Below are 25,290 nucleotides of genomic sequence, written 5' to 3' on the forward strand. Positions count from 1 at the left end.
AATGTTTCACTTTCTTTATTTATTAAATTGATGACTACATTTTACAACTTTGTAAACCAAAATCTAGCCATAATGGGCAAACATAATATTATACTCTTCTTAATTAAAGAAACTTTAAAAGGACAGCAATTTTCTCAATATAAATATTTTTTAACAGAATAATGAACTAGGGATTCCAACTTCGCTTCATAACAGAACTAGGGATGTGATATTGGAAGAAACTGACAGTATTTTATATGACGTTTACGGCGGACAGCCTGAGATAATTCTAGAATCAGAGGAAGATGGATTAGAAGTTTCAGATGACTGGCTCATCTTAGACGTCGATGAGGAAGATGAATCATATCTGATGAAGTAAGCTACTTTTCAGTTAAGATTTTATAAAACTATGATCTTCGACGTTTTAAATTCCACATCTGCCTTTTGCGCGGAAAACTTTCTAAGGTTTTGGTCGATTTGTTCCCTTGGAAATTTTTAATAAACAAATTTGCGCAATTTAGAAAAATCGTAAATTGAAATTATTAAACATTGTAAGATTTCTAATCATGCACTGTTTTGTTAATTATGTTTTCATTGCTGCAATACGTCTTTCTAAAAAGTTACAATGATGTTTGACAGATGGCAGCACTTGTTATTATGGAAGGCGTCGATTATTGCCAGCATTATTTCCGCCGTAAAAAGTTAAATGCACCGCCTGCATACCTCGTTTAATTAATCCTGGACTATGAGTAAACAAATCTTAACCTATGCAAGATATTAACGAGTGGAGGACTTACTCTGCGGGTCCGACCCTTCGATGAAAAAGCTGGGAAAAATTAGTATTGGTATTAAAATACACGACATTTTTATTAAAAGTATTCGTCCTATACACAGTAAAAGTGGTATTAATATAAAACTAATGACATAAAACTGCAAATTAAATAAATTAAATTATTTTTAGAACAATACTTTTATGTATAATTATAAGCAGATATTTCGATTTATGCAGCATCTTCTTTGATCATAAGAAGCATGTTTAATTAATGTATAAAAAAAGTAATTTTGCTTTTACTTGTATTTCTTCTTTTGCTTCCATTCAGAAAGTAAATAAAAATTTTGTAACTTTGACATTAAATTCAGGAACGCACAGAATTCTCAAAAATCAGTAATTATTCTGTTTAGAAGTTATTCTGATTTTAATTATTACAATTTAAAAAGTTCGGTTCTCAAAGCGAGTGATTACTGTTCACGTCTGGCATACAGTCAAGACCAGCGGAATGATAATTTGAACCGTTCTTTAAACGGTGAAAATGTCTCACTGGCAACGCACTGTGTACTTGCGCTTTGATTCCCATAGAATTTATTTACTCATTTTTAGGACATAAATAAGCATAAGTTTTTGGTCGCTTTCTTTCTCTTGGCCCATCGACTGATTTTCTCTTTCTTCTAAATCTCGCATATAATGCTCCTACAAAACAAAATCAAAACACACAATAAATTCACAGTTTCTGGAGATTTTCATTATAAGACACTAAATCCGAAAATGTGCACTGACTGTAGTGTTGCACGAATGCTTTCACTTCCTGGACATAGCATTAAAAGATTCAAAATAGAAGGGAAATACTCTAATTTAGATTAATTCGAAGCAGCTGGGACAAAAATGGGCAGGTGCTACTATGGAAAAGGGTTGTCATAACGATGGGACTTCGCATAAAAACGCAGCCCAACAACGGCCGAGTAGTAAATTCGCTGAACACTAGTAATTCGGTCATAGCTTGGGCTGATAGCATGGGTGCTTTAGGGGTTTTCTCCGTCTGTAATGTGTACACGAGCCAGTTTTCCTTAGCAAGACCTCCAGGAATGCATCTATCCCCTTAGGCAGATAACCCTCGAGGCTTTGCCGCAATCACATAAACCAAAGCAACCGCATAAAGTTGCCATGCTTAATATATTGATCAAAGCCCAAATTAAAATTTCACATGCGTAACAGTGTCTGAATCTTTACAAAAGTCGCTTTTTTCCCCCCTCAAATGAAAACTGACTTTCAGAAAATTGTCTGTGCTTATATGACAAGCCATATTTTTTTTAAGACCATGCTTCAACTTGTACCGTCTTTTAACGGTGCTGGCATCTTAATGAAGGTAGCTCAAAGCATGCAAATGCCCGGTGTCTCCATACCATGCATATTTAAAAAGCATATTTAAAAAGACCGGTTCTTAGCTTGATACCAGCAAACGTTATAAATATGATGGCATCATTAAGCAATTAGGCTATTAATTTGCTATTCTGATTAATTTATTAAACAAAAGAAGTAATAAAACCACGACATTTATATGCAAAATCTCTTCTCTAGCACAAAGACGCGGCCATTATGCTGTAGGGTTTATATTTATTTTAACTAACATTTATTTTAAGCTATCTTTCCTGTCAAGCCTTTACTTTCCCCTAGAATTGCCAATGTTAGAGTATGTAAATTGTAGTAGAGCGCGCAGTATATTCAAATTTAGCAGAAGTAAATTGAGTTTAAATAGAAGGGAAACGAGATTGTAAGTGTGCTTCTTGAATCGCGAACGTGAAGGTTGCTAGGTAGAAATTTAAGAACCGCGCGTTTCGGCCTGTGTGCCTATGTCGGCAGTTTGCTGAATCTTTCAACTACTTAATTAGTAAGCTCGCTGAATCTCAGCTGTATTTTAGAACGCTGTTAGGTTAGTTAAGATCTCAGAGCCTCGTAGGTAGTGATCTAGCTATTTATTCATCCAGCCATTATTTTTTCAGTTGTACATTCTGTTTCTGTTAAACCGCCGGGTCGGCGTAGTTTGTGAGCGTCAAGTGGACGCAGCTGTTATTTTTAAAGTGGAATAAAAAGGGCTTTAAACTCTTCTTACGTGTTTGTGTAAATTTACAGTTCATAGCAGTCACTACCACAGTTGCTGACAAGTTGGGGTCACACCAAATTACAACGCAAAGAGATGAATTTGCGAGACATTGCCGGGCGTCTTTATGTTGGTCATTTTAAGTTGCCGTAATTGGCAGAGCTGCATAAAGATAAGTGGTATTATGGCCCTTTTTTTTATAGTTTGTATTTTATATTCTTCTGAGAAAATTCTCTATGATTTCAGTTAAAATTATTCTTTTACATATATAAACCTACTTATATTTTGTATAAGATAGTCTCCTAAAATCTATGTGTTCACGAAAATATGAACACATAATCTGGAAATTCACAGAGAGGAATATGTTTCAACGATATCTTTCATAAAAATAGCAGAAAGATGTTTTCTTTGGGTCTTCGGATAGAGAAAATAAAACGTATTTTAACATGAAGTGCAAATTGTATCATGCAGTTTAAAACTATGGGCTTCAATAATTCGTAGATTAGCTTAATTATTGAATAGTTAACTCAACACATTCACGTTCAGCTTTCATAGTTATATGCATCATAGTTTTAGGCCTAAAATGATTTATTTTTTTTACAATAATCATTAAAAGTGTTATATAAAGTAAGAAAATGGGCGCGGTGGCTCGAAAAAACTCCCTGTTTGGTGGTAATTTGTTCTATTTTTTAGCTAGAATTTTAAAATTTTAAATCAAAATGATTTCTAGAGAACAAAGGACAAAAAAATAATTAATTAACAAAACTTAACAGTATTATCAGAGGACATTATACCGAGTATTATAAGTATTATAAGATAAAAATGTATGAATCAGAATTATAATATAACTATAAACATTAATTCTTCCTCTCTATTCTAAAATCGTAATAACTTATCTGCATTGCGTCATTCAAATTAATCATGCGATCTTACGTAACCGTTAATACCAGATGCCTCTTGACAACCAATCACCGAATTGTAAACCAAAACTTTTCTCTTCGCGTGCTTCCATCTTTCATAACTACGCACTTCAGCTTTTGCCCTCTACTCTGCTAAGATGTAATTTCGCTGGCTTGCTTTCCTTCTCAACAATATCAAAAATGTAAATCTTTTGTGGAAAGGCACGACTAGAGTGCAAAGTGATTGTGGCCACAATCACTGTAATGAACCCACTGAACCTACTGTAATGCTGAATTCCTAAACGGTAATTCACTGATGATTTAAAGCACTTTTTTTTTTCTAAATATTGTAGAGATCGGGGAAGCAAATTAAATATTCCTTTTCACTAGGCATTCGAACTTCTCAATTTATCGAGAGATTACTTTCAATCTGTAAACACTACGCGTGATTATTTTTTTGAAGCACTTGCAAAACACCACAGCAGAAGAATGATCTTTTATTTTTTAAACACTGAAAAAATAAACTTGATGATTCCCTTCTTTCACATTATCTTGGATTTCTCACAAAACGATGATTTGAAGAGCAGAACTAAATTTTCCATTGAGGTTTCAGGCTGCAGGAAACTATCCTGTCGACTTAATTGTCATAATTAAAGCACAAGGAAAAGCCGGAGCAGTGTCGATGCGTGCTTAGATCCATATTGAAGAAGAATTTTGATTGCTTAGTATTTAAAGAACTTGGCAGTCGAGGCAGTTTTAATTCCATTTTTATTTCCAATTGATATTTGTGGCCACAATCACTTTGCACTCTAGTCGTGCCTTTCCACAAAAGATTTACATTTTTGATATTGTTGAGAAGGAAAGCAAGCCAGCGAAATTACATCTTAGCAGAGTAGAGGGCAAAAGCTGAAGTGCGTAGTTATGAAAGATGGAAGCACGCGAAGAGAAAAGTTTTGGTTTACAATTCGGTGATTGGTCGTCAAGAAGCATCTGGTATTAACGGTTACGTAAGATCGCATGATTAATTTGAATGACGCAATGCAGATAAGTTATTACGATTTTAGAATAGAGAGGAAGAATTAATGTTTATAGTTATATTATAATTCTGATTCATACATTTTTATCTTACATATATATACCCTGAAGAATTATGATTATGTGAACTTTCAAGCACAAACACTTTTGGACTGAAATGCTGAAAAATTTAATAGGACTCTAAAAATTTATTTAAAAAAATTGATCTTTATAAATTATACTTTACAGGACAAAAATTTTATGATTTATTTATTTTTATTTTTTTTACATTTGCTAGTGTTTTAACTCTTTCTCTTTAAAAAGGCTTCTCTGTCGCTACGCCTTTTTCTTTTTGAAGGGGGGGGGATATGTAAGATAAAAATATATGAATCAGAATTATAATATAACTATAAACATTAATTCTTCCTCTCTATTCTAAAATCGTAATAACTTCTCTGCATTGCGTCATTTCTAGATCACTCTATGGCCCGCGCAACTTCGATGACGTAATAATTAAGAACTGACTACAATTTGCCTTAGGCGATCGAAGGAAAATATGTTTTTTTTTTTTTTTTTTAATTTTTTTATACTGGACTAACCAAATCCTTTAGAAATAATAAATACTACAGAATACTGGCAGCTGTGACTTGTAAGGATACTACTGCATAAAACAGGATGCGTTGTTTATAAGTTGTGACGGTCGTCACCTTCCCTTTTTTTTTTTTTTTTTTTTGTTTCGTTTCTTTCATATTTTCTTCTTTCAGATATTGTCTCCAAATCTTCACCATAATTGTTGCATTAGAATGAGTCTTTGGGAAAACCAATAGGCTGCTCGTAGGCCCATGAATAAACTTTTATATAAGCATACCTATGGAACGAAATATTCTGGAAAGGGTCTCAAATCCATTACGCACTTTAACCGTACTCAGAAACAGCTTACTCAGAAACAGCTGAAAAAAATGTAGTTTCCTTATCCTTGAGGAAGTTTCAAAAGTTAACTGAACAGATTGCTTTTCTTTTTTATCACTTATCTTGTGATGGACCGGAAATTGTTACAAGTTAAATGACATGTTCGTCTAAACATATCCTAAAGTTTATGAAGTGTTGAGGCAAAATTTCATTAATGTAGCACTTTCTCTGTTAGGCAGTTGGGCGATATATGTTTTGATGCGATGTGTATGAATAGACGGTATATGCATAAATATACGACGACCAAAAAAAAAAAAAATGTCATTTGAAAAATCTCCCGAATAAAATCCCGGAGGCAGTGGCGTAGGGGGAGCAAGGGGGGACATCTGTCCCCGGGCGCAGTATCCGAGGGGCGCCAAATTGATGCTACGAAATTTTTTAATGAAATGTTTTCCATTCTTAGTACACAGAAAGGAGCTCAAATTCTTCAGTTGTCCCCAAGGAAACCGGAGGAAACAAAAGTGCAAATCAGGAGTTTGATGGTAAATCGTAACAGAAAATTACAGACCTGAGAAAGTTCGTAAATGTCATACCTACGAAAAAGTTTCACGAAACTAGGAAAATAACTTGGAAAACGAAAATCTCCTTAAGAAATTTGGGGAATTTAACTTTGGTTGCACCGATTTGTTTAAATACGTGAGTTAGTCATTTCTATGAAGACTATAATATGTCTAAAGTTATTGGAACAATGCGAAGAAATATTGTTGGAGTCCTAGAAATAAATTTATGGAAGCATGGAAGCAAAATAACTACCCATTGTCAAAAATTGGCTGACTCGTGGACCGCTGTTTTTTTTTTTTTTTTTTTTTTTTTTTTTTTAAAGAACGTTTTACTAGATATTAAAGAACTACTACGTAAGTGCAATGATATTGTAACATTTTTTATTATCATTCACTAACAATAATTTAAATGTAAAGATATGTAATTATTATAGATAAGTAAATAAACCATTAAGAAAAATCACAAAAATTAATCAAAAATAATTACAGAAGCATTGCATAGAGAAACAAAACAAAAACGTTAGTCTTCTGACAATCAAAATATTACATAGCTGTACTTTTGTTTATTTGGTATGTAATTTTAATAAGAAAATTGCTGCTGCTCTTCTTCAATCAGCTTTTCAATTGTGGGTTCTAAATTAATCGAGCTAAGTCGGAGCGGTGAAACAATAAAAAGCCAATATCTAAATTTTTTTTTATTACCGTTATAGATAAAAATCCCACTTCGCATAAATATGTTGCTGAACAGGGGACTGATGTTTTCCTCCCTTTCTTCTATAAAGATGGATATTTATTTTCCATTTTGATCCAAAATTATCCATAGACATTGTTGAAAAACTAGTTTTTAACCTAATAGCTCAAGGGAAGGACTGATAATTTCTGTTACTTAAATTTAATTTTCTTTTTTTAATCACTATTTATTATTATTATTATTATTATTATTATTATTATTATTATTATTATTATTATCATTATTATTATTATTATTTTGAAAAAGTTTGTTATTCACAAATACCTTTTACATGTGATTTTCTCAGATCCGAAATATCTTTCGAAACTGTTGTTTACAGATTGTTAGTGCTGCACAATGATTATATTTAATTTTGATTAATTTAAATCTTGCTGCGAATTAATAAAATCAAAGTAATGATTAAATATATCAATATTATTACTTTATCCAATCAAAAAATTTTTTCCTTTAATCCATCGGTTTTATTTAAATGAAACGCATTTAGATATATTATAGTTCCTTATAAAATCAAAATTAAACTATTAATACATAACGATATGACTTTAGTATTTTCAACCCATTCTACATCAGACAAAATGAATTTTAAGGGATTATTTTTCTCTTTTAAAAAATATTTCCACTTCCATCTTTAACTCAAAAAACTTGCTTAAAATCGTGCTACGCGAGAGCCATCCGACTTCTGCATACAGTAATAATTGCTCATGTTCCGTACCGACCTTCTGACAAAATACGAATAACTTCTGTTTAAATCGCTATTTTTATAAAAATAAAAATTTTTGTAGATTACGCTAAAACCTCATTTATTTTTGTCAACAGACTTCTCGCTGCTAAATGTTGTTTGTGGATTATAAAGTGCGTAATTAGTAAATCAGGAATGGCCGTTTGCTGAATTCTTTTGTAACGTCACAATGTCTGTCAACTGATGTGTCTGTGGCATGCTAGGTTCTCCCGAGCACTATCTATTTGACTGCAGTCTAACAACAAACCACCACTTACCACATCCAACGAATGATAGAACACTTTACTATCGTTTCATAATCAAACACCCGCCAGCTATAAGGAGCATCTGCGCAGTTGTACAGCAAATCAACGCCCTAGGGCAAGACATTTGCGAGCCACAGTAGCATGGTACTGCAGACAATGTACTCAACTATTAGATATTCGCAGTATGTACACATTCTGTAATACACATTCCACATTCAATTTCGAGCCTCGTGTTAACATCTGCTTTCAATAGCCACCAACTTGCAGATATAATGTTACTGACATGTTTATCAGTGTGAAGCACTGGGCACCCAATGGAATGATGTGTTATCGTAAATCGAAATATATAATATCCGTACAATGCACGAATGTAGTGTATGCAACGAAATATGTAATTCATGCAACAGAAGCCCCTAATGAAAGTATGTACATTATGTATTATGGGAACTGAGCATATTTCCGCACAGCACTACTGCTTTACGCACACCTTACTATGTCTTATATGTTTCCTCTGAGTGTAATATTTGCATTTATGTGCTCTACGTGTTTCCATATGTATTCTATGTGTCCTGATATGTATTTTCGTGTGTGTTTCTATGTCTTTATGTTACGTAATTACGAGTGTGTTTTTATGCTTTTACGTTTAATTTTGTATATCTATGTGTTTCAGCTTATATGAGTGTTTTAGTGTTTTAATGCTATCCTTTATATTCTTTCTAAGTTACTTTGTGTTATTAACAACGTCCTATGTAAAAACTACCCGACATCTAGCCCCTGTATGGCCATGTAAACTCTTGGTGCAGCCTCACGGGGCTCCAGCGAGTTGCTTCTTCGAGATAGTGGAGGACGTGGGACATATGCCTGTTTACCTATGTTATACGTCAGGCGTCCCCGTCCTCCGTCACCTGTCACCTGTCTGTCAACTGACTCCTAATTCAGCGACTTCATTCCGGTCAGAAAAACATTCTTGAGATTTCTATTCCCCTTTTCTCGAAAATATAGTATAAGATTCTCGGCCACACCTGCATTAAATAAAACCTACACTAATTCAGAAGTCAAACAAAAATCAAAACAAACAGAAGTCAAACAAACAGCGTTATATTTACAAAATTTTTTCACAGGACTAGTTTCGATGGTTTTACCGAACCACCATCCTCAGCTGCAAAACCGCAAATGAATAAGATAGGAAATAATGATTAGATAAGAAAGCCTGGATAAGAATAAGCAAGTGGCGCCATCTGTTGGTGAAATCAGAAATAAAACATAATTTCTTTAAAGGCCGAAGGCAAAGGATTGGAATTAGGATCGTTAACTAGAACAGAAAGATTTTTATGAATGTGAAATGCCTCTAGAAAATCCAATTCTCCAATGGAAGATGTTTTTTGAATAATTTTGGCAGCAGAAAAATTGAAAGTGTGGTTTTCGGACCAACAATGTTGAGCAACAGAAGACCTCAACAGCAACAGAGAGCAACAGAGAGTTGAGCAACAGAGAACCTACACTCTTTGCAGAATTATTTACTTCCTCGATCCTCCCCACATATTGTTCCCCTTATCATTTGTCAATTCAGTACACAGTTGTTCGAACGAATGGGAATAATATTCGTATGAATGACTTCAAAAGATAAGAGCATTATACACATATCTTTCAAGTTTCTTCGTAAAGAAAAGCGTGCGCGTAATTCGGCAAATATATCTAAAAAATAATAAATATAGTTTGAAAGTATAGGTGCGCATTATACACTGAGACGTGTATTATACTCCGGAATGTACGGTAGTTAGCGGAGGTACCCGGAAAACAAAAATAATAGTACCCGGAGGAACCTGGCAACCGGAAGTGACGTCACTGACGTCATCTTGCATCACCTTTCTGATAAACTGTTGTGTTACAGATTTTACAGATAAGCGGGGCAGTTTCATCAGTATCAATCCTATAGAAGAAATGGTAAAAACTGATGCAAACAACAAAAGATCTGAACGCATTTTGTTTAAGGATAAAAGTTTTATTCCCTTTAAATTCATTATTAAATGAAATGATAATTAAATACTTACAGGACAGTAGAGAAAGCAGAAACTGTTAAGAATGATGGACCACTCAAAAGCGAAGAAAACCTGTTCTCATAAAATTAAAAAAATAAAATGTGTCTTATTAAGTTAATCTCTTACAACAAAAAACATAATGAAATATGACAATAACGTCAGTTCGTTATCATATGCGCATGCATGTGCATTGAGTCTGCATTCCGACTAGTCAATGGGGAATACGTCTGACTGATGATCTTTAAGAGGGCTTAGTTTGGGGGTTAGCCCTTATATTACAAGCACCCTGTGAAAAATTATGCTATGGCTTAGTTTCTTATTAGGTATGATTTTTCGGGAAATACGGTACTTTTATCAATTATAATATTTATTGTTTTGCAATACGTACTTGAAAACACAAAATGCGAATTCTTGAGCAAATGAAGCCTTCTTCATTTGCTAATTCTTGAGCTTCGGTAGATGGCTCATACCACAATTGTAATATCAGTCTCCCTCGTCTAGGTGATTCATACACAAGTTAATTTTTTTTCACCATATATACTTTAAAAATAATTAAGTTCTTCGTCTAATCACTAAATTGCTTTAACCATCTCGTGTTCCAAAAACTTACCTTAAAACTCAAGAATATCCTAAAAATTCCATAAGAAAGATATATCATCTTGATTATAGTTTCACTTTGTTCAGTAATTTTGTACCTGATGCTTTGCATAGCGATATGTCGCCCTAATTTCTTGATTCCCTAACTGATTCGCATTCTTGTTGCACACAAAGAAAGCCACGAAATCGCAATAAAAACCAAACCTGGCACGAACTACCAGTGTTCCTTTATCTTATCCATTGAGCGCCTGATGGATTAATCCTGTTTGTCAAAATAAAACATCAGTATTAAAACTTGAATAGCTCATGAAATGAACAATATGTACGATGTGGGGCGTAATCTTTGAAAGAGTTATTGGTCTTCAGGAAAACTTTAGAGATTTGATATATAAAAGAACAACTCGACCTTTATCCCTTACTGAACAAGATTACAAACCCAGAACTAAACATATAATGTACTAACTAAGAAGATATTTTTAAAATTCACAAACACAAAATAAAATTTTAAATAAAATTATCTTATTTGAGTTATGAAGGAAATCAAAAATAAAACGTAAATTCGATAGCAGTTTACTTCTTTTGCAGTAAATTAATAAATTGAATTATTTCTTTCTATTTAAATTTACTCTTCTTTTTCCTTTAGCTTGAGCAATTTGTTTGTATGCAAGATATTTATTTAACTGCATTTGAAATATATATATAAATATATAATGTTGTATGATCTTAAATTAATTTAGTGCGAAAACAAGTTACTACTACTTGCGCAATTGCTGCAAAGTTAGTTAATAATAATTTATATCCTAAACAATATTGATTAATTGATTATATTATCTCCTAAGTGTAATTAAAGTAGAATTATTTTAAAAGAGTGAATCCATACTGGTAAGTTATATTTTGAAAGATGTTTCGAAGTAACTTGAAAGTAAAATGTTAATAATGTTTTAACGGGGACTGGAATTAAATCATCATGAAGAACAAAATTTCAATTGTAAAAGGAAAATTTAAATTAAAAACATGTAATCATTGTCATTGATCGGAAATTAGTTGACTTTTCAAGGGGAACAAACCAACTCCCAACCAACTCCCTTTCAAGGGGAACAAATGAACAATAATTAATAAAAATACGTAAATACGAAGGTGTTTCGTCTTTACTCGAGTTATAAGGTAAAGCCAAACTGGCAATTCTAGTCAAGCCAAATATTTCCGCAAATAGAAGAGATTACGAACCAATGCTGATACTCAAAGAACTTATTCTTATGAAGCATTTCAGCCAATTCAATTTGGAGGAAAAAGCAATTTCTGTAGAGAAATCCGAAAAAACTCGAGTAACCGTCCCCGACATCCTCATGTTTGTGCATTTGAGTTCTATATTATTTGTAAAAATTAAACAATGGAAATTGTCATTATGAAATAGAATTCAAAGTAAAGTTGAAATAAACATAGAAGATTACAAAATAAGATAAATAATGCAAACTTTGTAAAATCAAATCAAAAATAATATAAAAATAATATAAAAAATATAATAAGAACAGTGAATGTACATGAAGATATAAAGGCCAGAAAAGGTATTAAGTAACTTACATTCTTTCTAGTGGGGAGTTTGCAAACTGCTCTTCGTGTCTGACTCATAAGTGTAGGGTGTCCGAAAATTCTTAGCGGCAGTGGGGGCTTTGAATAATATCAGTCGGTAAGACTTGGGTGAAGTAATTTATGGTAGTGGGTGGAACTCGGAATTCTTGAGGATGTATTATGTGGAGTTCTTATTTGAGTGAAACTGTCTATTAAGATTTTTTTTAGAATACTAGTGAATGGAAATTAATTAATTTCTGGCTAATTGTCGTGTCGCAATGATTAAGAATTTAAGAAAGGAAAAAAGGAATTTTCACTGTCCAAGAGCTATTAGACAGACTAAAGTCATGGAATAGGCCCATTTTTTTTAGTAACAGCATAAGTTTGAAGACAATTAGCTATTTACAATATATACAACTGAGTAATTACACTATATACAAATCCTTCAACTGATAGTCATCGAACTTATACCGCCTTCTCAGGTTTAGGAACAAATTATCATATCCCTATCAGTTAAATGATTTAGAGTGAGTATTTAACGCCTGCTCTTTTAAGGCAATGGTTAATAAATTGAATGGGTATTAGATTATTTTTGAGAATTTTAATAAGGAGCAAAATTTCGCGTTGTAAATCTATTGTATCTGTGCATATAATTTTAATTCGTTGTATTTGATTAATTATTGTATTGTTAATTACTTTTTTGGATATGTTGGAGTTCCAATTTATTAATTTGTTAGTAATGAAATTGAAGTGTCTTGTTTTGTCAAAAAGTAAAATTTTTTTGTAGTTAATTATTTGAAGCTCTAAAAAGTCTATGCTATTTTGTGAATTATTAGTTTTATTAAGTGTAAGACAATTTGGATAAATCTCGGAGTGTTCAATTTTACCAAAATTATTAATTGTAATAAGGTCATCAATATATCTGTAGGTGTGTTTGTAGTAATTTAACTCTTGTGGTTGTAGATTTTTTTTTTTTGAAGTTAAATTCTTTGATAAATAAAAAGATATTACAGATCGAGGAGCTACAATGTAAGCCCATTGGCAATCCTCTGACTTGTTTAAAAAGTTGATTTTGAAACTTGATGTAGTTATGAAAAAGTGTGCATTTTAGGTAGGTTTTCCATTTGTCAAGAGTCATAATTTTGAGCATATCAGGGAAGAGTTTAGGCTGATCAAGTAGACTGTTATAGATTTCTTCTAGAGGAAGTGAGGTATATAAGTTTTCAAAGTCATAGTAGTTAATGTTTTGGATGTTAAATGTTTGAATGGTATTAATGACAGGAGTGTTATTATGGATGATCCAGCAATAGTTATGATTAGTGTTACAATCATTGAAAATAAATTTACAGATTTTATTAAGTTGAATTGAAAAATAATAGTCTACATTTTCTTGTAATTATTAGCTCCATTAGCTATAAATCTGAATTTTAATGGTGTTTTATGGAATTTGGGTATTGCATAAAGATTAGTAAATCTGTTGTAGTTTGTATTGAAAGTAATATTGAGTTTCTTATGAAAAGTTTTAATCCTGTTTATTATAGATGTTTCTGTAAGGTTGGCTAATTGATAAGTAGTTGCGTTGAGAAGTTCTTTATGAATAATTTCTGCGTAGAATTGCTTTCATATAATGTTAAAGTTATTAGTTGCTTTATCTATTTTTGTAATAGTAAAAAAGCTGTTTTAATTTTTTAATATCTGATGTATATTGCGACCAATTCAGTGTACTTTTAAACTTGAGGTGACTGATTTCGGTGGATATGCGTTGAAGAATTTTAGCTTTCCATTTTAAGAAGGTATGTATGGGTAAATTCAGTTGATAGCTTGCTTTAATTATAAATTCGTTGATGTTGTTTTCGAAAGTCTTGTAACAGTAATTTTTAGTTATGTTTCTGACTGGTCTAAATTTTGTACCATAACTCATTAGTGTTTTTAGTTGATGGTTTTGTATGATATTCAGGTTGCCAGTAATTATGTGCTGGTGATGAGAATCTACGTAATTGCTGTAAACTAGCGTCTTACAATGTCATTCTGCTTTTTCATCTAATTCATGGTGGTTAGTGAGCAAGTTGCTTAAGGTCCTTTGATATTTAAATGCAACATTTTTTTTTCACTGTGGCAATTAGGCTAAGAACGGGAGGTAAGGAAAATTTAAACTATCTCTGAAAATTGCTAGCGCAAATTATAAAATGTAGAAAATTTGGATTGTGTTTGAAATGTTAAGAGGTGTTAAATGTCTTTCATTTAAATATATAACCATTTGAAACTCTTTCAAAGACATTTCTTCCAGTTATTTATGATAATACTATGTTATATATATTATTTATTAATGTATTGTTACCATAATTTATTACTGTGTTATTATTATTATTATTATTATTATTATTATTATTATTATTATTATTATTATTACAGAGTCTTTTTGTCTTTGGTAACATAAACTGAGTGTAAACTCTGAAAATTTAAGGGACATCTCGCTATGTCTTGGAAATTCCAACTGAGACTTGGCAAAAGTGTAAAAGACCCTTTTATTAACTCAGATAATTTAAGAAAAGGCACAGCTTGGGCTTAAATAACCAGCCAGCATTTATGGGGTAAATTAAATATAAACGAATTGAACGTAACTAAGTAAATTTGGAGTTAGCGCAAAGGCTGCACAAACAGAAAACGCGCAAGTTGGCTCGGACCTAATATCGGCGGGACAAGCATAATGGCAAGGATAACACAATGGCCTAGCTCAAGGATAGCGCAGATAAACTGCCCTCAAGAGAATTAACTAGTAATGTGATTTTCAACAGGGGGAACACTCTCTAATTCTACCGTCTAAAACCTCCCTTGAAATACTATCTCTTTCTACCTCATTTGAATAAGCGTGAGTTAGAACTTAATATCCTCGCAGGGAAACGGTAAGCGAGAAAGATACTAAAGATCATTAACACAAAATAATTGCTTAATGAAAATAAATGAATGCTCTACATTATTATGTAATTTATATTAATGTAGTGATGATCTAGCCATACTTTTCAGTAAATATGAAGATTCGTTTGACGAAAATGAAGATTCTGTTGAAGATGTTGGTAATCAACCATTTTCTGATGAAAGTCAGTCTCAAGATGCACTTGAATGTGAAGCTAATAGTCCAGAAAACAAAAAGGGGAAAAACAAAAAAGCAGAAAAAAGGAAGAAATCTGAAGAATTTTATTTTAAACACAAAAAGTACGGTAAGATGTTGTTATTCATGTTGTAAGCGTTGCAATGGTAACTACAGGCCAGTGTTTCTATATTAAGCAACAATTATTTCTGTAGAATTCTGTGGGAGCAAATTTGTTTTTCTTCTTAGGTATCATTTCACCTTATATTTAGCCTATCAGTCACTCGATTCTACGTCACTGTTACGTATTTTTATATTTTAAGAGATGTTTTTGATCTAAAGATACACGTGACAACTATTCAGTTGTTTAAAGGAATACGAAACCAATCTTATATGTTACTGTAGTGTTAATTATAATTAATGCTGCAATAACATATTGTTGTAGTGCGTTATTTGGCAGTATTGACACAATAAAATTGCGTGTAAAAGGATATCTAGGTAAAAAGAAATGAAATGCCATATTTAAAGTCTTGAAAAAAGGAACCAGTATTAAAAGTTATTCTTTCAATTTAAAACAAGAGAGATTCAGAATAGTGTCAAGTCATTTTATTAAATGCCAGTTTATTAATTCAAAAATCTGGTCTTCAAATATGGAAAATAAAAACTGAGAGCGCAACAAAATCTAAAATTGCACAGTAAAGAAAAATGTTAAATCAAATGTGTTTGCATTCAGTTTCGTTCAAGCATTCTATTTTTTTTTTTCAAATGATTTTATAGATATTCATTTAATACTGCTATTTGAATCCTTTGCTATTGCATCCGTGCCTTTCTTCTCTACGATTTGTTATTCTTAGCTTAAAATAAATCTGACTTAATATTTAATAGATTTAAGCAGCTAAGTATTGTTAAATTATTTCCGAAGCAATATTTAAATAATAGGTACACTTATTTAACTCTTTTCTAAGCTCAGATAGCTCAGATATAAAAAACGTGAAAAGATTTCATTATCAAAATTTAGCACATTAGAAAGAGAAGAATTTATGCTAATGTAACTTGTCCTAAAGTAGTCGATGTGTTGTGATCAGCAAGTTTTCTTTGTGGCATACATTACCTAATGTAATACATTAGTAATGTATTACATTAGGTATTTTTTGGAAGCAGGCAAGATGAAGAATTAGCAACGCCTTCGCCGGGAATCGAACCACGGACCTTTAGAATACCGGCCCAGCGTGCAGAACCACTACACCACGAAGGCACGCCAAGAAGGTGGGAGAAATACCTTATATACTTTGTTACTGGATAAGACCTAGACAAACTAAATTGCTCTGAAAAGTGATCTAAATTTAATTCGTAGAGTATTTCACTTTGTGGATGTACACCAGAGGTTTTTACGAAGAGGATATCAACAACTTCAGGGTGTTGATAAAGTTGAGATGCGATAGGTTGCAAAGGTCGTGGTAACTTTTATCCAATTTAGGCGTGCAAACTCTAATGGAATTGTAGGATATTGCTTCAATTAACCACTTACTATGATTTGAATCTTTACTTTAACTTCTTTCCGCAGTCTTCACCAAAATGTGAATTCGACGTTGTGTATTTATACCGAGATTTTGAATGTTAAGCGAGAGCTTCTGGCAGCCTCGCCTTGCAGTTACGTGCTATTGCCAGCTCTGATAAAGTTATTACTGCTTTAGCATCTTACTAGCCGACGTTTAAAATACTTCCCATTATTTATCCTTGCTGATAAATTCGTTAGGGACAGAGCTGATACTTCAGGAAGTATTTGGTGTAGGGTTACTTTTATTCTGTTTAGTGGTCTCATTACGCCCATAATTTTGCTGAAATTTTTAGGATTCATAAGGTAATCTCTCCAGGCTGAAATATGTGGACCTATACAACTGGCACACTTACTGCCTTGATCTTCATTTCTGTGGCTACAATTAGGTTGTACGAGATCTTTGGTGTTCCATACACCTATAATTGTTTCTACAAAGTGCTTAGTTTTTTTTTTTGGGGGGGGGGGTTTCCCAGCTTTCATTTGCATTATTTTCCTCAGAGTTTGGCTTAGAGTTATTAATAGTTTCGCCCGCATTCTCTATCTGATTTGCCCAATTTGTTTAAGTTTTCTTGAGTTGCAACAATATGTTTTTTGTGATTAATTACCTGTTCAAATAGAATGTTCGGTTTCACGGCTGTCACAGACCTCTCGTCGGTTGGCAACAGGGTATAAAAATTTGGGTTGTATATAAATGTAAAAAATTGACTAAAATCCTTGGAAATTTTCTTTTATAAAATTTTCGTAATACTAGAGAGCATCCGTTTAAAGGATTAACAAAACAGATGCCATTTTTGATGCTTTACGTTTACAGCTGTTGTTCGAAAGCATTGCAGCAAAATTTCGAAAATAACGAACAGTGCTTCTCTAAAGGTCGCATCCCCAGTACCCTTCCTGATGAAGTGCTACTGAAATTCAGATCTTCCTGCGAGGTTAGATTACTACTGCGAAGTGAAAATAATATTCACGTAAAGACAACCACTACGGTCACCGAAAGTGAAACTCTCCCTGTCCTCTACGTTGACCCATCAGAAGTTTCCTTCCCTTCTTATCTCGCTAACATGTCATACGACAACCTTGCATCACATGTTATTTATAAAAATCCTTCAGCTTCATATTTGCTGCAATTTGCTTAATTATAAAAACTACATTTTCCTGGTATTGCATTTTCTCTGTCATGTAGTGTATATGAAATACTGCAGCATTTTTTCTCGCAGATGACGTCCGCTTGATGAAAGAGATCTAATTCAGAATATGTTGGTAATTACTGCAGGAAGAAATAGTATGTAAGCGTATTTAACTTTCTCGGAGTTTTCAGTAGATGTTAAGCTTACTTCAGAATGACATATGTGAACGGCTATTCTTCTTTATTGCTACATTTAACCGTTCACTGCGGACTTACCACTTCATTATATACAAAATTAGTCCTAATTTCAGATTGAGCTTAAAAATTAATGTAATAATGTAGAAATATTACAGCCCGTTGGGATATTTTGGGGAACCAATTACAGAATATTTCATCTCGAAAGTCAGCGAATAGCTTTCCATCTATTTTTGGAGCTTCATTTTTTAAGCAACTGCATTTTAACGAAATATTTCTTCACTTGTTTCCGGTATCTCATTGCATAAGAAAAATTGGTTTCTCTGAAGTTCGTCATTCCCTTTTCCAAAGATTTGATTTAATGAACTGAGACGTATGATGAAATTTAAATCATTACCTCCAGATATTATTTCTAACCTTAGATTGGTAATTCTAGAGTCAAAAACTAAAAAAAAATATTTAACTTCACCATATGAAAAAGGAGTTCTTTCGACATTTTGCGTTATTTTGTGACGTCTAATAAATTTTTGATCTGATATAGATATTTTATTTGTTAATGGCATTTGTTAATAATAGCGAATGTAGTTACCCACTTCTTAGATGACAGATGGCTTAACTCATAATCCTGTATTAGGCAATGAATAACTCCGTACGAAAAGTAGTGTTGTATATTATATGTAATATAAAACCATAACATAGAAAATAGAAAACAGTAATGACTATTTATAATGACTTTCAATCGAATTCCCTATTTTCCTTAAAAAGAGAGGTACTGAGATGACTTCCTTTTCTAACGCTGAATTCGTGTCTTTTGAAGACTCCATATTCATGTTACTAGTTATATCTAAGTTCAGCCTTTAAAAATATTATGAAGTAAACACACATCATTATAAATTTTCAGCAATAATATATTAAAACAGCGTATTCACTTGCGAAAACTAATAAAATTTTCCATTATAATAGCGTATTTAATATAGTGAACGGTAACAGATATCGTAGCATATTTAAGACATGGAGATTTTGCTGAAGAGATGTTATGAAAATACTTTCAGCAGAAAAATTGGTATAATTTTAGGGGTTCTAGATTAAGTGATGACTTCACAAAACACTTTTTTGTAACTAATAATTGCTTACCAATTTATTAATCATTTATGTATAGCACATTATTGCCAACAAGGCAGTAGAATAGACAGTCTAGTTAACATTTACCGCTCATTACCGAAGAACCTTTTGACCCATGTAATTATATATATTTGTGTAGGTAAAAAGAAAAGCAAAGACAGCAAGCAGACTGATAAGTGGAAGCGAAACTGCTGCATAAGAGGTAAAAGAGTTGGCAATGTTCGGAGAACGTTTTTAGCTGCAAATCTCTTCCAAGAATGTAAAGAAAGAACAAAGAATCTAGCCTCTCGTATGTCACGGTCTTGCAGATGGATATTCTGGAGTTGCTGCGAAGCAAGGGCTTTGAGGTATGAACACAGGTCAGAATTAAACGAAACATGTATAAGCTTCAGGTACTTTCAGATGGAGTAAAAGATATAAATTGTAAGTTATTTAAGACTCATGCTAATATTAAATGTTAATAAATGCGAAGCTGAATTCCTTTTCCCATAATAAGTTAAAAATCTTTCACTTCCTGCAGTTACTTTATAAAAAACAGTATTTTACTCACGTATATTTCCCTGCTTTTATTTTACTTATTTTATTCCGTGAAAAACGAGAATGGAAATATAATGCGAATTTAATTTTCAGGAACGTGGTTACAGCAAGAACATAACAAATAAAAAGTATTCATAACTAAACTACCTGTAACTGTGAGCGTTCTTATAACATTTTTGACGCTTTCTCTCGAAGATTAGATTAGGTTATATTAATTCATATAAGACAAAGCAACTCGAAGGCTATCTGCCTATGAGGAGGGAAGACTTCATACAGGACTTTTTAAAAGATACTGACTTGTATCCTTCTACACATGTGAAGAATCACAAAGACCCCCATGCAACCAGCTCGTTCTCTGAGATTTGAACCCTGGTTGAACTACCAGAGCTTAGCTATCTTACCTGTCAGTCCTTGGTAGGTCTCTCCATGGTTAGAGGCATTTATTGCTAAACTTTCATAAGTAAACATGCCGGTGAAGTCATAAAGTGTAATTATGAGACAAAATCCAGCTATTCATTACTTTTAATAGGACTCATAACATTTAAATTTCATAGATTGGGACAAAGTACGCAAGGGCTATGACGAGGAGGGATGGGTTCGTGGAAGATATTTTAAGGGAAACTAACTCATATTCACGTCACACATTAAGAGGCTTGTAGAGATATTATGTACTTTTGGAAGCAGGAGATGTGAAAAATGAGCAATGCCTTCGCCAGGAATCGAACCACGGACCTCTGGAATACGCGCCCAGCGTGTAGACCACCACACCACGAAAGCACGCTAAGAAGGCGGGAGAAATACCTTATATACTCCCCCTTTTAAAATGCGACTGGGGTTTTAGGGGACCCAATCGCCAAATTCTGAGTGTGGAGAATCATCGTCAAACACCCTTTTAGTTCAGGAGCCACTTTAGAGACATTAGGTATTTTTTGGAAGCAGGTGTGATGAAAAATGAGCAACGTCCTCGCCAGGAATCGAACCACGGAACTCTGGAATACGCGGCCAGCGTGCAGACCGCCACACCACGAAGGCGCGCTAAGAAGACGGGAGAAATGCCTTATAGGCTTAATGACAGAATAAAACATAACCAATGACTGATATAAAGCTGAGATGTTATACATATCTTTGAATTTCTGCTTTAATAATGAACCATCGGAAATGATACACAGCATCTGAATTTCTATTTGAACGGAGAAAAAATTATTTATCATTAGTTTAGAACATGTTATCAGAAACGATATGTTCGATTTATTTTACATTTGTCTATTACGTGATAAAATCCGTTTTTACAGAAGCTAAATCTTTAATAGTGTTATTTTGAAGAGGAAACTGAACATTTTCCAAACAGCGAAAGACGAAAGAACTTTGTGTCTCTATGGTTTAGTGAAACGAACCCTCCAATGCCAATGGATAAAACTACTCATATGTGATAGATTCTTTCAGATTCGATTATTCTTAAAGAAAAAAAAGGGGGGAACGGGTGGATAACGTGAGTCGTAAGTTTCGCGCCTTTTCCTTTTGTAGCCTGAAGTGTAGCAAGTGTAGCTTGTCCCTATTAAAAGGTGCTCAGAGGAAGCCTTTCCTCCAAAGCGCAGACAGCCCTTCAGGGATTTCTGTGAAGGATTACTAAATAATTTTTATCTAGAAAGACGTCTTTTCTTTGCAAATCTTGTAATTTTCGTTTCATGTTCTATACTTTGCTTAAACTTTCAAGCTTAATGACCGCCAACTTATTGAAGAATTTCATACATTTTATTCTTACCGAAAAGACGTTACCAAGAAAGCATCCCGAGGAAGCAAAAATAATACCTGAAGTTTTTAACCTAACAAATAACAGCTAAGTAATCTTCTGAACACAAATTAGCACCTAAAGACAAAATTAAAATGTAAAACTTAAGAACTGGTATACATTACTTTGAGAGAACGCAGAGTAAAAATAGCAATAAGTACAATTTAATGTTCCCTGACAGAGTTAACTTTTATGTTAAATCAAATGCTGCTTAAAGAAAATTAAATACAACTGTGATTAATTTTACGATGTTTTCTTGACTCTACTATAAATCTGCTACTTTACAATAGGCACTTCAAGGATATTTTTTCTGCTGACTTGCTCATAACCATGGTAACGACACCTGCGGAAGATGGCTGAGTTCCTAACACTTTTCCCACTTCGTTTCAGTTTAGCGTGTTTCGTTTGTATAAAGCGAAAGCTAACTTGAACTAAACTCTCAAATGGCGTACTGAAAATAAGTTCTGTGCGGTAATGACGACATCTGTTACTATTATAAATTTTATAAAGACCTTGAAGGGTCTATTTTAAAGTAACAGAGTGTAATAGGATCAGTTTTACACGCTGCCCTTTTTTTTCTTTCAGACGATACTACATTCATCACAGTTCAAGGAGAAAAGAGAAGTGCTGAGAACTATGAAACACGTTTGATGGATTTATTGATGTGTTTTGCAAAATAAATTCCCATCCTTTTTCCCCTTTATATTTATAAGACTTAATGAAATATTACAACTAAATAATGTATAAAAACTACTGCATGAAGTAATTATGAAAACTCTAAGATTAATTAGTTCCATATAGATAAGAAAAAGCTAGTTTTACTCTGTCAGTTATATTACAAATTTTAATGTGCGTGTTGGTCTGTTACCTGGCATCTGGAAAGCTTGTAGAGCTCTACTGCATCTACAAGCTTGTGTCAATGTCTTGCAGACCCTCCTATATTTTAATCCTTCAAGTACTAAGATAAAAATGTTACTAAAGTACCTGAGATTGGTATCATGTTGACTCCATTTGTATTTATAATGTTAAGGTCAGAAAACGGATCAAAAGATAAATTTGATATAATACTGACAATGAACATTTATTGCCACACTATTACGGATATATTGGTCCAAAATTTCAGGTAAAAAATTACAAAACAATTAAATTTTGTAAGAGTAATTGTAGTAACGCATTGTTAACTACACTCAGCTTTGATGCTTATCTTTTTCACAAGCAAGTCAAAAAATAACACATGAAGTTTGACGTTTACGCATAAATTTTCTGCATTTGTTGCACTTCTGAGAATACTTGGTGTTATGTATTGTTCTAGGGCTCAGAGTATACCTACCTCGTTTGGATGGAAGTCTCGTCCTCAAAGTCGATTTGATGCTGGAAGTCTCGTCCTCAAAGTCGATTTGATGCTTTGCTTTTTTTTTTTTTTTTTTTTTTTTTTTTTTTTTTTTTTTTGCATCACTTCCAGTAAGTTTTATAACCTGAATTGTGAAATTATTGTAGCCTCTTGGTTTATTTTCGATATGTGAAGCGCGGTGTTCCAACTGAGGTTCAATCAACTGTTTGCCATGTTCCTCTAAAACCTGTTGTGCAGTTTTCAGAGACTTCAAATCTGGATCTTTGTGCAAATTCTCTTTCCAAATGACAAATCCATTATAGACAAAGTTGAGAAATAAGGACAGTGGCCACCTTTCTGTACCCCTATGAAAAGTATATTCCCGAAAACGCTTATCTACAATGAATCTTAGAATGTTATTTACACCGTCGCTCTTTGGTCTGTTGTTATCCAATATTGTGTCTAGCTTGAAGTCGTTACTTTCATCAGCAGTGCAGTGTTCATTGTGCATGCTTGAGAGACGAATGATACATTTTTTTAGTGCATATGAAATCACTGTCAACTTCTTGGCGAAAAGAAAATCGAATGAATGAATCGCTCGATTTTACATTGACTAGACACTAAGGAAGATCTTTGCGATTTTTTCTTACGATTCCCACCAGAGTGACATTCCATGCTAAAGGTTCTTCTGTCAAAGTTCTTCTGTCATAGATATCACGCCTGTCTACTTTCCAGCGAGCCCTAATGTTAATGATCCTTAGGAAGAGCTTATTCTCCATCCAGCAAAAGGAGCTGTACATAAAATTATTGCCGGGAACTTCAATGCTGCTAACTTTCTGTAGGGAGCTGGCATTGGGAGCTCACGAGGAGCTGTAATGTTGGAATTTATAGAATCAAATTACTACATAGTTGTGAACAGTCAAGATTCAGCACCAACCTTTGAAACTGTCTGAGCAAGAGGGTGGACTACATAACGTAGGTCTTCGCTTCTACGGCCAAATACGTACAGTCAGTGATTTCCTGTCCTTGAATAACCATAAAATCGTAAAATTCAAGCTAGATGCTCCCAGTGAGTATGTAATAAAACGATGATTTTTAACAGAGTTTTGCGAGTACGCTAACCTAACAGACTTTCTCTCAAAATTTATGCAGAGGATATTATAGCAGACTTAAACAGCTGCCAAGAAAGAGTGACACTGAATAGTTTATACAACAGAGTAGTGAGTACGATAATACATGCCTGTCACAAGATGTATCGCCTGAAGAAAGTCAAGGTGAGAAACACCACCTCCTGGTGGATTTCAGAACTTAGGCGGAAAGAAGCAGCGCAACGGTACTGCAATTAAAAGTCCAGGCAACCAACTGGTGAAAAGCAAACGCATCCTACACATAATTTGGCATAGTAAAGTTAAATCCGCATAAAAGAAAAGATAAATAAGGCTAAAATTGCTTCTTGGAGAGTCTATTGTAGTCAGGTAAAAAATGCATATGGAACAGCAGAAAAAAGTCGCCAGCGACAAGTCTTTTGACCAATGGTTTACACAGCTACAACTGGCACCTTTACCTCATCTAGTTTCACGTGATCCAAAATATCAAAAACACGTTCTTTTATAATAAATAGGATAACGAGGATAACTTTACAGAGTGACAGAAAGAGGCTAGAATGACTTGCAATATGAAATTTGAAAATGTAAGCAGGAAAGAGGAACTTCCATTGAGGAAGGCAGAATTAAATATCATAATTCGTAATCTCGCCACTAAGAAAGCTCCAGGACCGCCACATGGCATCGATAATATAGTCTTACATGCCATACAAAATGAAAGACCAGAACTTCTAATGACTATTTAGTCAACTTGCTGTAGACAACAATACTTTCCAAGAACAATGAAGATCGCAGATGTAAACCTTTTCCTTAAATCTTAAAATACTTCTGAAGTTTCCTAACTATATAAACTAGTATGTCCCTTACCACCAATGAGAATTCTGAAAATAACCATAATGAACAAAATGAATTATTTCATGAAAAAAAGTACTTAATAAGAAACAATATGAGCAGGTAGCTCAACAGAGCATGCAGTTGCAGAGCTCATAAAACACTACAATACAGTAAAACACATCTAGATAATTTGGCAATCGCAGTCAACATCAGAAAAATTTTCAGCTTCCTCTGGTGGCCATATCTAATTACTATTACAGAAAAGATGGCTTGCCCCTCTGCAATAATCGTATTATGATTTTTCCTATAAGATGTCACAACTGACAGTGGAATCTTTAGGAAGGATATAAACAGAGGGTGTCCCCAGAACACTTTGTGGGACCGACCTTCTGAAATATAATAGTCAATGCTGCTTTCCGGTATTTTCAACATCTTGA

The 25,290-nt window shown here is 33.4% G+C and overlaps 1 protein-coding gene across 1 annotated transcript in view; it reads left to right on the plus strand.

Annotated features, from left to right (window-relative positions):
* Window positions 1-22,289, plus strand: part of LOC118185029 (uncharacterized) — a 33,608-nt gene extending 11,319 nt beyond the window's left edge. The window contains exons 3-6 of the mRNA XM_035354807.2: window positions 158-354; window positions 15,199-15,392; window positions 19,400-19,607; window positions 22,172-22,289. Coding sequence (XP_035210698.1) covers window positions 158-354; window positions 15,199-15,392; window positions 19,400-19,607; window positions 22,172-22,217 — 645 coding nt within the window. The 3' untranslated portion in view covers window positions 22,218-22,289. The remainder of the gene's footprint in view (window positions 1-157; window positions 355-15,198; window positions 15,393-19,399; window positions 19,608-22,171) is intronic.
* Window positions 22,290-25,290: the final 3,001 nt, after the last annotated feature.

Source organism: Stegodyphus dumicola, chromosome X1, assembly GCF_044657685.1.
Source record: "Stegodyphus dumicola isolate Sdum_Otavi_A_Nest chromosome X1, ASM4465768v1".
NCBI lineage: Eukaryota > Metazoa > Arthropoda > Arachnida > Araneae > Eresidae > Stegodyphus > Stegodyphus dumicola.